Raw genomic sequence first — 15,299 nt, forward strand, 5'->3', positions numbered from 1 at the left:
TATGGAAATTCCTATATGCGGATATGGAGATTCTCTCTAAAATAGGACCCGCGGCATGTGACGCCATTATTTTCCTTGAGTTATTCTGAATTCGGTAACTTTAAGTAGCTATACATCCAGCTGCGAATATCTCCTGTGGCGCGGAAGCCGTTAAGTATTTTTAATCTTTGTTTGACCGATTTGGTCGCTTTATTTCTTCTTGTTTGTTTACCGTTTATTGTACCGCCTCCCGGTGTGCGGTTGGCTTGTGAGGCTACGTCCCTGCCTCTGATCTGCTGTGTCATAGCTATAGCGCCACTAGCTAGCCAGATAGGCGGTACAATGAGGTGTCAATAAACAATTTACAATTTACAATTTAGGCATTTAGCAGACGCTCTTAATCCAGAGCGACTTACATTTAGGCAAGAACAAAAGCATGGGAATACATCACATAAAAGCATTTATCATGAAACATGCGTAAGATAAGAAGGTAACAGTGGAATATCTATATGATGAAACTATACATACACTATACATAATAAACTATACATATTCACTACTATGCTATACATATGTACTATGGCGTGCTATGACTATATACAATACAATTATAGTGCTGTCTACATAACATGCTATAAGTCTGTGTCAAATGCTATCTAAGCCAACAGAAATGCTATGTAAGGGGTTAGGGTAAGTGCTATGGGCCATGATGGAGTCTGAAAAGGTGGGTTTTCAGGCTACGGCGGAAGATTGGGAGTGATGCTGCAGTTCTGACTGCAATGGGAAGTGCATTCCACAGTTTTGGAGCCAGAAGGGAGAAGAGTTTGGGACGTGTGGAGCGTTGTCCCGGCGTTTTTAGTGAGGGTACTTCCAGTTTCCCTGCGTTGGCTGATCTGAGTGCGCGGGAGGGTTTGTAGGGTTCAATCATACTTGTAAGATATGGGGGAGCCATACCTTTGGTTGCTTTGAATGCCAGCATCAGAGTTTTGTATTCTGTGCGGGCAGCGACCGGGAGCCAGTGGAGGGAGCGGAGCAGGGGGGAGACATGTGAGAATTTTGGCTGGTTGAAGACCAAGCGAGCTGCTGCATTTTGGATCAGCTGGAGAGGCTTAAGTGCACATGCTGGTAGGCCAGTAAGGAGGGAGTTACAATAGTCGAGTTTTGACAAGACTGTTGTCTGGATTAGGAGCTGGGCTGAAGGAACAAGGAAGGAAAAGAAGAATCCAAGCTTCCAAATCGGGCAAACATATATTAAAAATACTTAACGGCTTCCGCGCCACAGGAGATATTCGCAAAGGTATGTATGTGTACTTATAGCCTACTTTACATATTCAGAAAGCCTCATACTGAAGAATATCGTCAAAGAGCGCGGGGAGGCGTTTTAACATGTAAACATGAGCCAGTAAATGTTTTAATCAGGTGGCATGGACGACGTGGAACAGGACCCAATGCACTGGGTCGAACAAATGTCAGAAACTTCAGTAGCATTTGGGTTCTGCTTGGAGGGCTAAGTTGACAGTCTTTGTATTGAGTTTGTGCTTAAAATGTACTGTAAATTCTACAAACTGTTAATAAATATTTCAATCAATCAAAAAACAGATATCTCACAGAATCACATCCAATGTTCCAGTACTGAGCGACGTCAGGACTCAACTCTCACAACAGGGGTTTGCCTGTATAAAACAGGGTGCTATCTGTTAGCATCATGTATGAAAGACGTTAGCATTAGCTAGTTAGCAAAACATGTCAGTGTGTTGGTTTGTTTATTGTTTAACGTTTGGTTCACACACCAAACGGCTGCAGGATTCTCCCCTGGCAAGGCTAACATACAGCACCACACTGTAGCCACAGCTGGTGTATCTGTTCTGTTATGTATATCGGTTTTATGAACGTAATCTGTCTCAGTAGATTCACTGCTGCTTCCATGCATTCGCGCCAACGTGAAAGAGGAAGTGTAGACGTGGTGACGTCACTTTCAGCTGCGCTGTTGTGATATGCTTGTAAAAAGCAGTGCTACCCTCTAGTGTTGCTTCCAAGTATACCTCATGAACAACTAAACCGTTGAGTATTATTATTTTGAGGTAGGTTCTTTTGTACATGTTTTTAAATAAAACAATACCTTATAATGAATTTCAATACAAATAAAATAATAGCTTGGTTAACCTTGTTAACTCTTCTAGCTTGTAAGCTGGGTTTTCCACCTGGGTCGACGACAGAGTACAGCATCTTGCAATGGGTCTGGTCCACAAGATTCGATACACCACCAAGATACCCATGTACCTGTCTAAATACTTCCTTAATGTAAACGAAGTCCACACCCACAACACCAGAGGGACTAAATTATTTTCGCTCCTATGCCACCAAAATGTGGAACGCCCTACCAACAGTCATTAAGACATGTGAATCCCTTGACTCCTTCAAAACCGCTCTCAAAGGGCACCTACGGATGGCTGCAATTCGAAACTGGCCTCTGTAAAATCTGAATCCCCCCCACCCCCCCATTTTCCCTCACTGTATATTGTATCCTTTCCCTTTTTTGCTTCCCATATGATGAATTCCTGTTCTGTACTTTAGCTACATAGAAATGTCTATTTGTATGTCTCTAAATGTCTGTATGTCTTTAAATGTTTTGATGAATTGAACAATGTGGACCCTGTTGTAAACAAGTGTAATGCTTAATTGGGTCTCACAGTTGACAGTCTTTGTATTGAGTTTGTGCTTAAAATGTACTGTAAATTCTACAAACTGTTAATAAATATTTCAATCAATCAAAAAAAGTTACACACGGTTAGGACCTGGACGAATTAGTGACATCTTGATTGTGGCCAGACCAAGTCAAACCAAGACTAGTCAGATCTGGCCCAGAATATCACCTGATTTCAACCAACATACATTCTGCCCACTAAGACGGATGTCCCTGGATGAATCAGAGAGAATCCGATCGAGGCCAGATCAACTTAAGTCAGATCTGCCACAGCATAAGCTATATTATTTCAACTGGTGAAGATGTCCTGTAAATGACGTAAAGATCATCCCCAGATCTGGCCTAGTCCTGAACGTCACAATGTCATCATGGCGTCATTTGGCTTGCTGGGTAATTATCCAAGGCGACCAGTAGGGGCGACATTTAGTCAAGAAATATAAAATTAAATCTGCAGAGGCCCAATATTGTTAATTCTCCCTCCATTTGTTTTCATGTATGATGGAAATTTCACGAGTTCATTGTAGTCACATCTTCGGTCAGTGTCAAAGTCTGTTGCACACCAATAAGGTTTGAAGCAAAGAGGGAGCATTTTCAGTTTAAATTAATTCCACAAAGCAGCCAGATGGCTATTCATTTATCTGTCAAATTGTATTCCTGCAGAACAGATGGCAATGGAATTTAGTTTGGAGACAATTAAATCTATCTATAAAAAAACAAATACAAATAAATGGTGTGTGTGTGTGTGTGTGTGTGTGTGTGTGTGAGTGTGAGTGTGTGTGTGTGTGTGTGTGTGTGTGTGTGTGTGTGTGTGTGTGTGTGTGTGTGTGTGTGTGTGTGTGTGTGTGTGTGCGTGCGTGCGTGCGTGCGTGCGTGCGTGCGTGCATATGTGTGTGCTTATGTTTGCTTAGTACACATTAGCATGAACCCAATATACTTTACACAACACAGATGAGCCAAGCCAAGCCATGAAAGAAGAAAAAAAACAGTTAAAAAAATTCCTGAAATAAATGTCAGAGCTGAAATTGACATTAAATATGAAATAAATGCTTAAATATGTAGCTAGGTGTAATGTTAGAGAGAGACCACAGAAGTGAACCTTTCAAGCCTGTTTTCTCAACTCGCTGTTTCTGCAAGACATTACTCTATAAGCCATATCTCCAAAACTAGTGGGTCAAACTGAACAACCAAGGCCTATGTCAATTTGAAGCTTGTCATTTTTAGCCTCGGTCAGAAATATAGTGATGGTCAGTATGCTTTGGGTGATAGCAGAGTAGAAGGACTTCATCAGGATTTTCTGTGACACCCTGCATTTCCGTAAGTGCCTGAGGGCATAACAGGCGCTGTCTCTGCGTCTTTGCCACAGACTCAGTGTACATCCTCCATGCCAGTTCCTTGTAGAGATGCAACGATGCTGATTTTTCAATTCCGATCCGATCCGATATATTCATTTTGAAATTTCCCGATATCCGATATTTGCAGATCCGATATTTGCTGTAGGCTACATAGCAAAACAAATAAATAAAAAAAAAATCAAAGAGGGGATGTTTATGGTTAAGTGTTTAACCTGTAAAAATAAGAATATGAACTGTTTAACCTGTAAACCTTAAGGGAATGGCAACCTGTTAATTAATACTATGTATTATTATTATGTGCAAAGGTAAATTTTTACCCCTAAAGTGATGCCTGCATGTAACCTGTTAATTCATTCTATGGTTTATTAATAATAATAATAATAGTAATTATTATTATTGCTATATACACATGGTACCTTTTTCAAATCCGATCTCCGATACATTAATTAAGCTGGATCGGAGGCCGATACCGATATAATATCGGATCGGTTGCATCTCTAGTTCCTTGATGATGTACAGCAAGGTACACTCTCTCCTCTGGTGACCCAGCGATCAAAGAGGGCCGTGTAGGACTTCTATCGATTCCCGCAGAAGTCCATCATTATTCTTCAGCAAGAGGCAGTTGTCTTGGCATGCCTGTGAGAGCACTGCCACATCCTCCATGACCTCTTCTAGTCATTTGAGATCATGCCCAGCCCACCACCAGTGTGTCATCAGCAAACTTGGCCATAACCTTAATGGAGAGAGAATGACATAAAAAAATGTCAAAGGTAGAATAAGCGTAACAATGAAATATCAACTTAAGCTTGTACTGTATTATTACAAGATGGAATGCCCATAATAAAGATCTGGCTTATCTCCTTCTCTGTCCTCCCCTCACTCGTGAACAAGACCCCGAGATACTTAAACACCTTCACCTGGGGTAATGTCTCATTCCATACCCGGACTCTGCACAATCCATCGGTTTCCTGCTGAGAACCATGGCTTCAGATTTGGAGATGCTGATCCTCATCCCATCCGCCATACACTCAACTGCAACCAGTCCAGTTAGAGCTGAAGAAAGGTCTTGGACCGATGGCGCCATCAGGACCACATCATCTGCAAAAAGCAGTGAAGCAACCCTTATCTCACCGAGCCGTATACCCTCTCTGCCACGACTTCGCCTTGAGATCCTCACCGAGCCGTATACCCTCTCCGCCACGACTTCACCTTGAGATCCTCACCGAGCCGTATACCCTCTCTGCCACGACTTCGCCTTGAGATCCTGTCCATGAGATCCTGTCCATGAAACAGGATAGGTGTGCAGCCCTGGCGGAGGCCAACCCCCACCGGAAACGAATCTGACATACTCCCAAGCACACGGACACAGCTCTCTCATATATATATATATATATATATATATAGAGAGAGACAACAACTTGTCTTCCGCAACAACAGCTATTTATAACTCTTCACAGATCTTGAAAGTGCAGATGTCACAATCTTTTTCATGGAGTTTGAAGTTCTGAAAGGAGACAGATTGTGAGTGTTGCCAAATCCGTGGCTCAGCTCTCTCCCTTACTATGACAGGGACTGGCAACAGAGATTGTACATCAAAAATCTGTTTTAATAACACTGAATAAGACAATCCCTCCCCCCAAAATAATAAATTAAACAAACTACAGACGAAAAGATGATTAGACGATTAGTGCTCACACAATTCAGTATGTGTTAGATGTCATCTAGTAGTCCATGAATCATATTTTTTATTAAATCTTTTCAACACATTTACCTCACAATAACTGGTATCATGTTGATAACCTTTGGGTGTGTAGATAAACATGCAAAACCCCACCTGAACTTAAATAACCCTCGTATGTACTTCAAATAGCAATGGAAAAGGTAAAGTGGTTCATCAATTTTTATCAAAACTCAGCAACACGCCTTATCAAGTGTTACAGTAGGTGCACAATAATCAGACCTCAAAACGAACACAAACACTATCAAAGCCATGATTAACAAGGACACATCTTCTTTCCAATGTTGTACATCCATTCTTGTTATTTGATCACATTCAAGTTGACTATATGATCTAGGAGCTCAGATGTGCCAGACAAAAAATAAATGATTTGTCTGTAACTTATCCTGAGCCATTGTTGGCTTATATAAACAGAACACCTTCATATGTCAGTGATGCCTCCAGAAGCAGCACTAACATGTCCCGCAGCTACCATGGCCCTGCAGGAAATCACAATTAGCATGGGAAGGTCCAAGTTAAAGGGTCATGGGTCATATGGTGGGCAGGTAAGCCCATGAAATGAAAACCAATCCTGAGTTAGCAGGAATCTGCAAGATACGCACCACTGAAGGCACTTCTTAAACAACAGTGCTTCTCTTCTAAGTAATTCAATATCAAGTAGCCTTCCACACAGGAAGGACTTAAATTTCTGTACTGTCTGTTTTTTCTTTAGTTCTCAAAGCAAGCAGCAGAGCCTAATGTATAATATCTGCACAACGACAGACAGAAGGGCTTTTGGTGAAGATAGAGTATAGTGAACCCTCAGCAACAGTAAATGGCTCACATCTTAAGGGGAGTTTGGATAACAGAATCTAAACTCAAACCCCAATAAACATTAAATCAGACAAACAAAACTAACACCTACGTCCCGCATAAATTATAATAAAAAAGCACATCTTTTTTTTTTAATACAAACAATCGGAAGCCTGCAGTCCTAGGCTCCATTTTCAGTCTGGAACAGCTCCATTTTCAGTCATTTTCAGTTTTAGAGCTGGAGAGAAGGCTAAGAAATGGCACCCAGAACTGCCTCTCGGCACAGTCCACTGTGGCAGATCATTTGATTGGTCGGTTGGTTTGTCAGTGTGTGTTGTCATCATTATGTGTGTTCAGGAACAGCGTTCAGCCCTGATTTGTTGGGGGATAGAGCATGGCAGGCCAGCTGACAGGGCAGCGGTGTGTGTGTTTGTGTCTGCACGTGTACGTGTACGTATGTGTGTGTGTGTTGGAGCACAGAGTTTAATCGTCGTCGCCTCCTCCATACATGTCCGCCAGCTTTTTGAAGCGGGGGCCCCAGTCGTTGAGGTAGTCATAGTCTTGGTCTCCTGTGCTGGTGGAGTTGAGGGAGCTGACGGAGCCGGCGGTGGAGCCGCCGCCCTCGTAGTCGAACACCAGCAGGGAGTCGTAGGGAGGGGCCGTGGGGTCGTTGTCCGCTGCTCGTAGACCCTTGGACGGCACAGAGAGAAAGGAACACAGCCATCAGTATCCACCAGGCTATGAGAAACAAGAATTAGAGCATTGAGGCGATTGCACCGCTGTTCCGACTGATATGTCTGGGTCCATCGGCTGGAACTATAGTGCTCCAGGAGGACCAACAAAAATACATGCACACGACAGTTTTTACAAAATATCATTGTTTGTATCTTTCTTTCTTTTTTTTATGATCAGTACTTTATTTAGATTTTTTACAAAAACAGAAAATACTAACACAACAACAACAACAGCATACGTATTCATGGACATTATGTATGAACACAGAAACATAATATAAAACAAGGATAGACAAGATAAACAAATTAAAATACATATAAATTAAATTAAAAGTTTAAAATAGTTTACACGACCAAACACGCAGCATCATCAACCGTATCATAATACAATACAATAAACAATCAAGAGGGCATTGCCTGACCATGGATCACACCAAAGGACCTGCAACATGACTGAGGAACATGTTCCACTTCGAATCATATTTATCCAACTGATTATTCATCTTAAAGGATAACCTCTCCAAAGCAGCCACAATACCAAGCTGAGTGAACCAGCTGGAGGTAAATCCTCAGACTTTCATTCCTTAACAATGATTTTCCTGCCCACCATTAATGCTGTATGAATTCAGTCAGGTGCGGGGAGGTGTTTTAATGGCGATGGATCACTCAGAATAACTTTGAGAGCCGGTGTATAAGGAATATCCTGGTTTGTGATTTGCATTATATTCTCTTGAATAGCACACCATAGCGTCTGTACCCTAGGGCATTGTTTGTATCTTTCTTTGAGTGTTACACTAGACACAAAGTATACCTTTCAAAACTATCAGGTAGAAATCGAGGATGTTACCGTGATGTTACCGTAGATTTCCTGCCAAACCGTTTCATATTTGATATAAAGCTTTATGTACAAGATAGGTATATCTGATATCTTAGCTAGTGTGTAGTAGGGCATTAACATAAAAATCGATTTGTCGACTAGTCGACTAGCAAAACGGTAGTTGACACTGTAAATCAAAAATCCAGTAATCGTTAATATTATTTTTTATTAAATCTTTATTAAATCTTTATTAAATGCTTTTCTACAGCAGACATGCAGCTGTGAGCTCTGTTGTTTTGTTGGTAGTTCGCCAACTTCAGTACTAATCCATTCCTGGCTGATTGTTTTCATATCATATACAAGCCTACTGTACGTGGGTTTTGCCGTCACCCTCACTCGTGTAGGTGCGGTGGGCGGCTGACCGGTGGTGGCACTAGCAGAATTCAAGACAGATTTTCTTTGGGAAAAGCATATGCAATATGCCTCATAGGCTCATACGCTCAATGGGGACAACTACAGTGTGTAAATACTTTTACTATTGGTGAGTTTATTACTGTAGTTTGTTCAACAAGTTAGATTGGAGACGTGTCGTCGTGTCGTCCGGTACAGTAAAGTATAGCAGGAGTTCCTCCTCACTCTGCTCAATATTATCCAGTTTGGTGACAGTCAAACTATAGTAGCTCTTGCCGTGATTTCATGTTTCTTAATGCTTATCCAACACAAGTGCAGGCGTGCCGCATTATTAAAAACAAACAGCTATGCCGCACGATCATAGTTATAATAGTCGCGATGGAGTTAAGTAGTTGATCATCTGATTCATAGCCTGGCAGCCTGCTAGCTAGCAAACCTAGTATGTAATCATAACCTCCTCCTAGCTTGTAGCTCCTTCTAAAAACCAAAGGAACTGTGGTTGTAATTTGTTGTTGAACATTTAGGGTTGTATGAAAAACATCGCATTGTTCATTCCTCCTCCTCCCCGCTCGTCTCCACCCCCCAACTGAACAAACATTGTGAACAACGTAACATGCTATGCTGCTCCGTAGAAAGGTCTTGCGCATCAAAAATAGCAGATCTACAAGCTCACAACGAGTTCATCTGTGAGTCATTGTGGACTTGCAACTTTGACTTGAAACAGTTGAGCTAATTTCGCCAATCAGAGCGGCATTCAGCGTAATCTAGTAAGAGAGTGGCGACACTAGCGTTGACTCCCACTGTAATAATGGAATGCGGAAGTGCTCAAACTATCTCAATGGGATAGTTCCAATGTTTGGAACTATAGTCCATAGGTACCCGCTTTGCGGTGAAATCAAAGTGTGTCGACACTCTCTTACTATTCCACTCGGCCTGCATTCACCGGCTCTGTTTTGCAGTTAATCTTTCACTCGCTGGCTGTTTCAGAACACAATGTTTTAATGCTTGATTGGATGGAAAAAATATAATATTTTACCGCCGACTAATCGACTATATATCGATTTTGATGGTAGTCGAGTCGACTATCAAAAATCACGTTTGGTTAATGCCCTAGTGTGTAGTAGGGATAGTATGCAAAATATCGTACTTGGCATAGAAAGAGTTAGGCTCACCTCATGGATGAAGTCTCCTATGTCTCCAGGGTGGGGGATGAGAGGCCTGATGGGATACTGTGACTCAGGGATGATGGGGCGTTCGTCCACCCTGCGGACACCTGGAGGCTTACTGATGATGTGTTCCAGAGAGTCTGGCTGCTGAAGCTGGCTCAGGTCATAGTCCTGTCACAGGGAAACAGCTGGATCAATGTTGCTTATTGAGACAGATGCTACTGTAGATATGTCATTTAGCCCGGGAACGATGCAAGTTGGGAATGCATGCCCCATCTCATTATATAATTCCTCCACCACCACACCTGGTGTTGACTGACATGGGTTAATTTCCCTTCATTCAGGGATTTTGCTCAGGATACAAGCTCTATACTAAATGCTTGTAATACTTGTAAATTGTGTGCCCAGGTGTTCCAACGAGGAGTGTGTACCCAGGTGTTCCTAATGAGGAGTGTTTACCCAGGTGTTCCAATGAGGAGTGTGTACCCAGGTGTTCCAACGAGGAGTGTGTACCCACCTGGTCCTCCTCGCCTCCTCCCTCCTCGTCGTATTTCAGGATGTTATCTCGGACGTCGTCCTCAGGATCGATGAGAAGCTGCTTCGTCTGCCTCTCCTTTTCTCTGCGCTTCATCCACACCACGAACAGAAGCACCATACCTGTAGGACACAGCCATCATGTTTAACTTCAACCAGGTGGTCCACACTGCTACAAAACACCATCATACTTATCGAAAGAAAACGACACTCAAAAGTCTACCTTTAAAAATATGAAGGTGAAAGGAGTGATTTGTACGCACGCAGTATGGCTACAGTTGCAGCTGTACATACTGTACATCTGTTTAAAAATCCCATGAGTGCTGCAACACATGGGAACAAAGGAACCCGGCAGCATAATGTGTTTGTAGAGACTTGTATGTCAACAGATGCAGGAGAGGATTCCCATGGCCGAGGCATTCATCTATAATACCAACTACTGTACAGTTTATGTGGTACCACCTGCTGAATGTTTTATGAGGTCCCAACATAATCTGCTTGGGAGAGATGCCAATCAAATAAAATCAATGGCAGTTTTGACACTATGGCTGTGTGTGACTGTGTGTGCGTGCATGCATGCGTGCATGTGTGTGTGTGTGTGTGTGTGTGTGTGTGTGTGTGTGTGTGTGTGTGTGTGTGTGTGTGTACTTACTGAGAAGAATGATGATGCAGATAAGTATAGAAATGATGGCTCCAGTGCCCAGCCCGGCTGCAGCCACAGCCCCCAGGGTGGTACAGTCTCCGTTCTCATCGCAGGGGCACACCTTCAACCTGATGATAGACCTATTGGACAGGGGAGGGTTCCCCGAATCCGACACGACTACAGGGACCTCGTACATCCCCGGCTCCAAATACACCTGGTACCGCAGACCCAAACGGGCATAGTCCCCTGTGATGAGAGAGAGAGAGAGAGAGAGAGAGAGAGAGAGAGAGAGAGAGAGAGAGAGAGACAGAGAGAGAGAGACAGAGACAGAGACAGAGAGAGAGAGAGAGAGAGAGAGAGAGAGAGACAGAGACAGAGAGAGAGAGAGAGAGAGAGAGAGAGATAGTTGCTACCGATGAAAATAACACACATTCATTCAAACAATGGTCATTTGGTATTAAAACAACAACTGGCATATTAGTTATTATTCTGGGGAAAGCGTGTCACAGCTACAATAAATGCTTCGGTGTAAGAAAGATTAAACTCTCCTAACTCAGATGCAATACTTCATGAAAGTAAACATTTTGGCAGACAAGCTGTCTTCTATAATAGGAAGAAAAAGAACGGATAGACAGAGCTTTATTGATCCCATGGCAGACATTCAGTTGTCATCGCAGAAGCAGCACGTCTGCCAGAACTATGTCTTTAATACTAAAGTATTGCATTGGAGTTATACGTTTGCAGCATCTCCCTTAGACCTTAGCTGGTGTTCCTGATAATTCCAGCTCATCAACAGGAGCACGCCTCTACTTTCTTCCGCAAGGTATGCTTATAAAAGGATCGCACTGTGGAGCACTTCAATACAGATCCTATAACTTGTTCTGGTATGAGTATCTGGTACTAGTACAGCCATATACTGTATATATGATCCTCTGCCTACGACCTCTCCTCACCGTTGATCCGGGTTATGGTCCAGTTACGCCGAGCGCTGGAGGGGAAGCTGGGCAGCTCGAAGACGAAGGGTCCAGCGTTGGGCTCGATGTCGGCGTCGACGGCCGTGATGTTGACCCCGTTGGCATTCCTGTTCACCCGCTCACAGATCTGAGCCTCCTTGGGTACCAGCGCCGGGGGGTTGTCATTAATATCTATCAGGTATATCTGCAGAGTGCCCGTCCCGCTGGCTGCAGGAGAGCCTGGAAGCATGAATGAGAGCAGGAGGAGAATATGAGGTCCACAAGAATACAATGGAAGGGATTGATGGAGAAGGAAGCGGAGAGAATGAGACGGCCCAGCGAAGGAAGGCAGGGGGAAATGGACGGGTGGATGAGATGAAGAGAAGGAACAGAGAGGAGAGGGAAGAGTAGGGCAGAGAAAACAACAATACAGTCATACTGTATAGTGAACGAGAAGCTCTGCTCCAGATGGAAGTTGAGAGTGTGTATTTGTCAAATGAGAGAGATGGAAGAGAGAGGCCAGAGGAGAATTTCTGTTTTCCACCTCTGCTCTTCCCACTCTGTCAGCAGCGATACATGCACAACACAGCCGAACACCCAGAGAGGCACAGATGTTCAGTAATGATGACTAACACAGTAAAAGAAGTCCACGTGTGGGTGGACAACATACGATTTCTGATACTTCTTAGAGTTCACATACACTGTGCAAATGAACATTCCCACACAGACCAATCTTGAGGTCATTTACATTGATTAGGCAGAAAAAAAGCATTTTGGAAGAATCAGATTAATAAAGCCTCCAGCATTGAGGGAGTAAGAAAGCAGTTTGTGTGGGCTGTCTCAGAATTAGTGATTTGTGAGCGGCAGAGCTGTTTATTGAGCGTGTGTCAGGGGTTGGCAACCCTTGGCTGCCTTCAATTAACAATAATTTCCCCACCACGCCCCACCAAGCCAGAGGGGAACTATCCCAAGAACCCACCCTGTGGCTGAGATAAGGGCTATTTCATTAGAGAGCGAGAGAGAGAGAGAAAGAAAGAGAGAGAGAGAGAGAGAGACTGACTGACTCCAGGTTGTAAGGATGCACGCACGCACGCACGCACACACACACACACACACACACACACACACACACACACACACACACACACACACACACACACACACACACACACACACACACACACACACACACACACACACACGCACGCACGCACACATCTCAGCCAGGCATGGAGGACATGCAGCTTGCTCAGCTGATAGGAGAATTATGTGGGCTTTAACAAGCTAAATAAATAATTATGTTTGTGTAAATTCCTGGAAAGGATTTGTATTAAGTTTCTCTTATTGGTGGCAGCTGAGCAATTTGAAAAGGTAGCTTATGTTCTTAAAAGACAAAACAACAACATACAGTAGGTGTGTGTGCTGTAGGTGTAAGGCAGATGGTGCAGGGACGTGATAATATGTCTCCTTCTCAGACTGTCCACCTGTATGTATCTCTGCTCTGTCCCTCCTCTCAGTCACATCACCACACTGTATGTATCTCTGCTCTGTCCCTCCTCTCAGTCACTCACCACCCTGTATGTATCTCTGCTCTGTCCCTCCTCTCAGTCACATCACCACCCTGTATGTATCTCTGCTCTGTCCCTCCTCTCAGTCACATCACCACCCTGTATGTATCTCTGCTCTGTCCCTGCTCTCAGTCACATCACCACCCTGTATGTATCTCTGCTCTGTCCCTCCTCTCAGTCACTCACCACCCTGTATGTATCTCTGCTCTGTCCCTCCTCTCAGTCACATCACCACCCTGTATGTATCTCTGCTCTGTCCCTCCTCTCAGTCACATCACCACCCTGTATGTATCTCTGCTCTGTCCCTGCTCTCAGTCACATCACCACCCTGTATGTATCTCTGCTCTGTCCCTCCTCTCAGTCACTCACCACCCTGTATGTATCTCTGCTCTGTCCCTCCTCTCAGTCACATCACCACCCTGTATGTATCTCTGCTCTGTCCCTCCTCTCAGTCACTCACCACCCTGTATGTATCTCTGCTCTGTCCCTCCTCTCAGTCACTCACCACCCTGTATGTATCTCTGCTCTGTCCCTCCTCTCAGTCACTCACCACCCTGTATGTATCTCTGCTCTGTCCCTGCTCTCAGTCACATCACCACCCTGTATGTATCTCTGCTCTGTCCCTCCTCTCAGTCACTCACCACCCTGTATGTATCTCTGCTCTGTCCCTCCTCTCAGTCACTCACCACCCTGTATGTATCTCTGCTCTGTCCCTCCTCTCAGTCACTCACCACCCTGTATGTATCTCTGCTCTGTCCCTCCTCTCAGTCACATCACCACCCTGTATGTATCTCTGCTCTGTCCCTCCTCTCAGTCACATCACCACCCCTCCATGTCTTACTACAATCCCCTCTCACATTATGATGGCTGACACTCCAACACCCACACAGTCTGCTGCAATCACACAGATACATAAGCATAAACCTAAGCATAAACACAGTCTCAAACAAATGTTGGCACAAAATCATATACTGCATATCATGAAACAAAGATGTGCACATGCACTCACAGGCGCAGGCGCACGCACGCACACACACACACACACACACACACACACACACACACACACACACACACACACACACACACACACACACACACACACACACACACACACACACACACACACACACACACACACACACACACACACACACACACACAGTGAGTGGTGATTCACACCCATCCCAACTCGAGGTAAACACACCAGTGCACTGCACGTCACTGATAAAGCACTTTTGGAGAGAAAAAAGCATTGCTTCTTGCTTAAGGAAAAAACAATGATTGAGTTTGTGCTCGGCTAAGCTAAGGATCAGTATGGATTCATGGCTGCCAGCTCTAAGCCAGCTGTACTTCTCTCTGAACCAGAGCCAGCGAGCCCAGACTCCATGTCCTCCATGGTTCTAGAGACACACAAAGTTCAGTCTGGAGTTTGGTTTTGGCACTGATTAATGAACTGCACTTTCATACAGAGAGAGAAAGGATAAAGGTTGTATGGAAATGAGAAGGATAAGAAGAAGCACTCCTGTATAGGAGTGGAATGGAACACTGTAAGAGGCTTCTTACCATTGTCGGTGGCCAGGAAGGTGGCTTCATAGATATTGTTTTTGACATAGATGGACTCTCGGTCCAGGGTTGCCGTGGTAACGATCTGACCGTTGGTTCTGTTGATGGCCAACCAGTCTGCAGGGTCGTTCATCTTTGAATACCTGAGTGTGCACAGGGACACATCAATAGAGAAGTTACTAACACACCAAATACATTTCCTTTCATGCTATGTGTCTCACATACCACCAAGCACATACACATGTCGCTAGACGCCCACACATAAACACCTATACAAATCCACCCACTGACCTCCACACAGTTCACAGTTCACTGTCCAGAGTCTGCAGCTTACAGTCAATT

The 15,299-nt window shown here is 44.0% G+C and overlaps 1 protein-coding gene across 1 annotated transcript in view; it reads right to left on the reverse strand.

Annotated features, from left to right (window-relative positions):
- Positions 1–6,953: 6,953 nt before the first annotated feature.
- The window catches only part of LOC310862327 (cadherin-4-like), a 243,801-nt gene continuing 235,455 nt past the window's right edge, over positions 6,954–15,299 (reverse strand). Inside the window, exons 12-17 of the mRNA XM_083770178.1 lie at positions 14,958–15,100; positions 11,824–12,063; positions 10,880–11,116; positions 10,211–10,350; positions 9,700–9,864; positions 6,954–7,255 (exon numbers count right to left, since the gene is read on the reverse strand). Coding sequence (XP_083626304.1) covers positions 7,049–7,255; positions 9,700–9,864; positions 10,211–10,350; positions 10,880–11,116; positions 11,824–12,063; positions 14,958–15,100 — 1,132 coding nt within the window. The 3' untranslated portion in view covers positions 6,954–7,048. The remainder of the gene's footprint in view (positions 7,256–9,699; positions 9,865–10,210; positions 10,351–10,879; positions 11,117–11,823; positions 12,064–14,957; positions 15,101–15,299) is intronic.

The sequence above is a fragment of the Protomyctophum parallelum genome, assembly GCF_964188405.1.
Source record: "Protomyctophum parallelum genome assembly, chromosome: 7".
NCBI classification, from domain to species: Eukaryota; Metazoa; Chordata; class Actinopteri; order Myctophiformes; family Myctophidae; genus Protomyctophum; species Protomyctophum parallelum.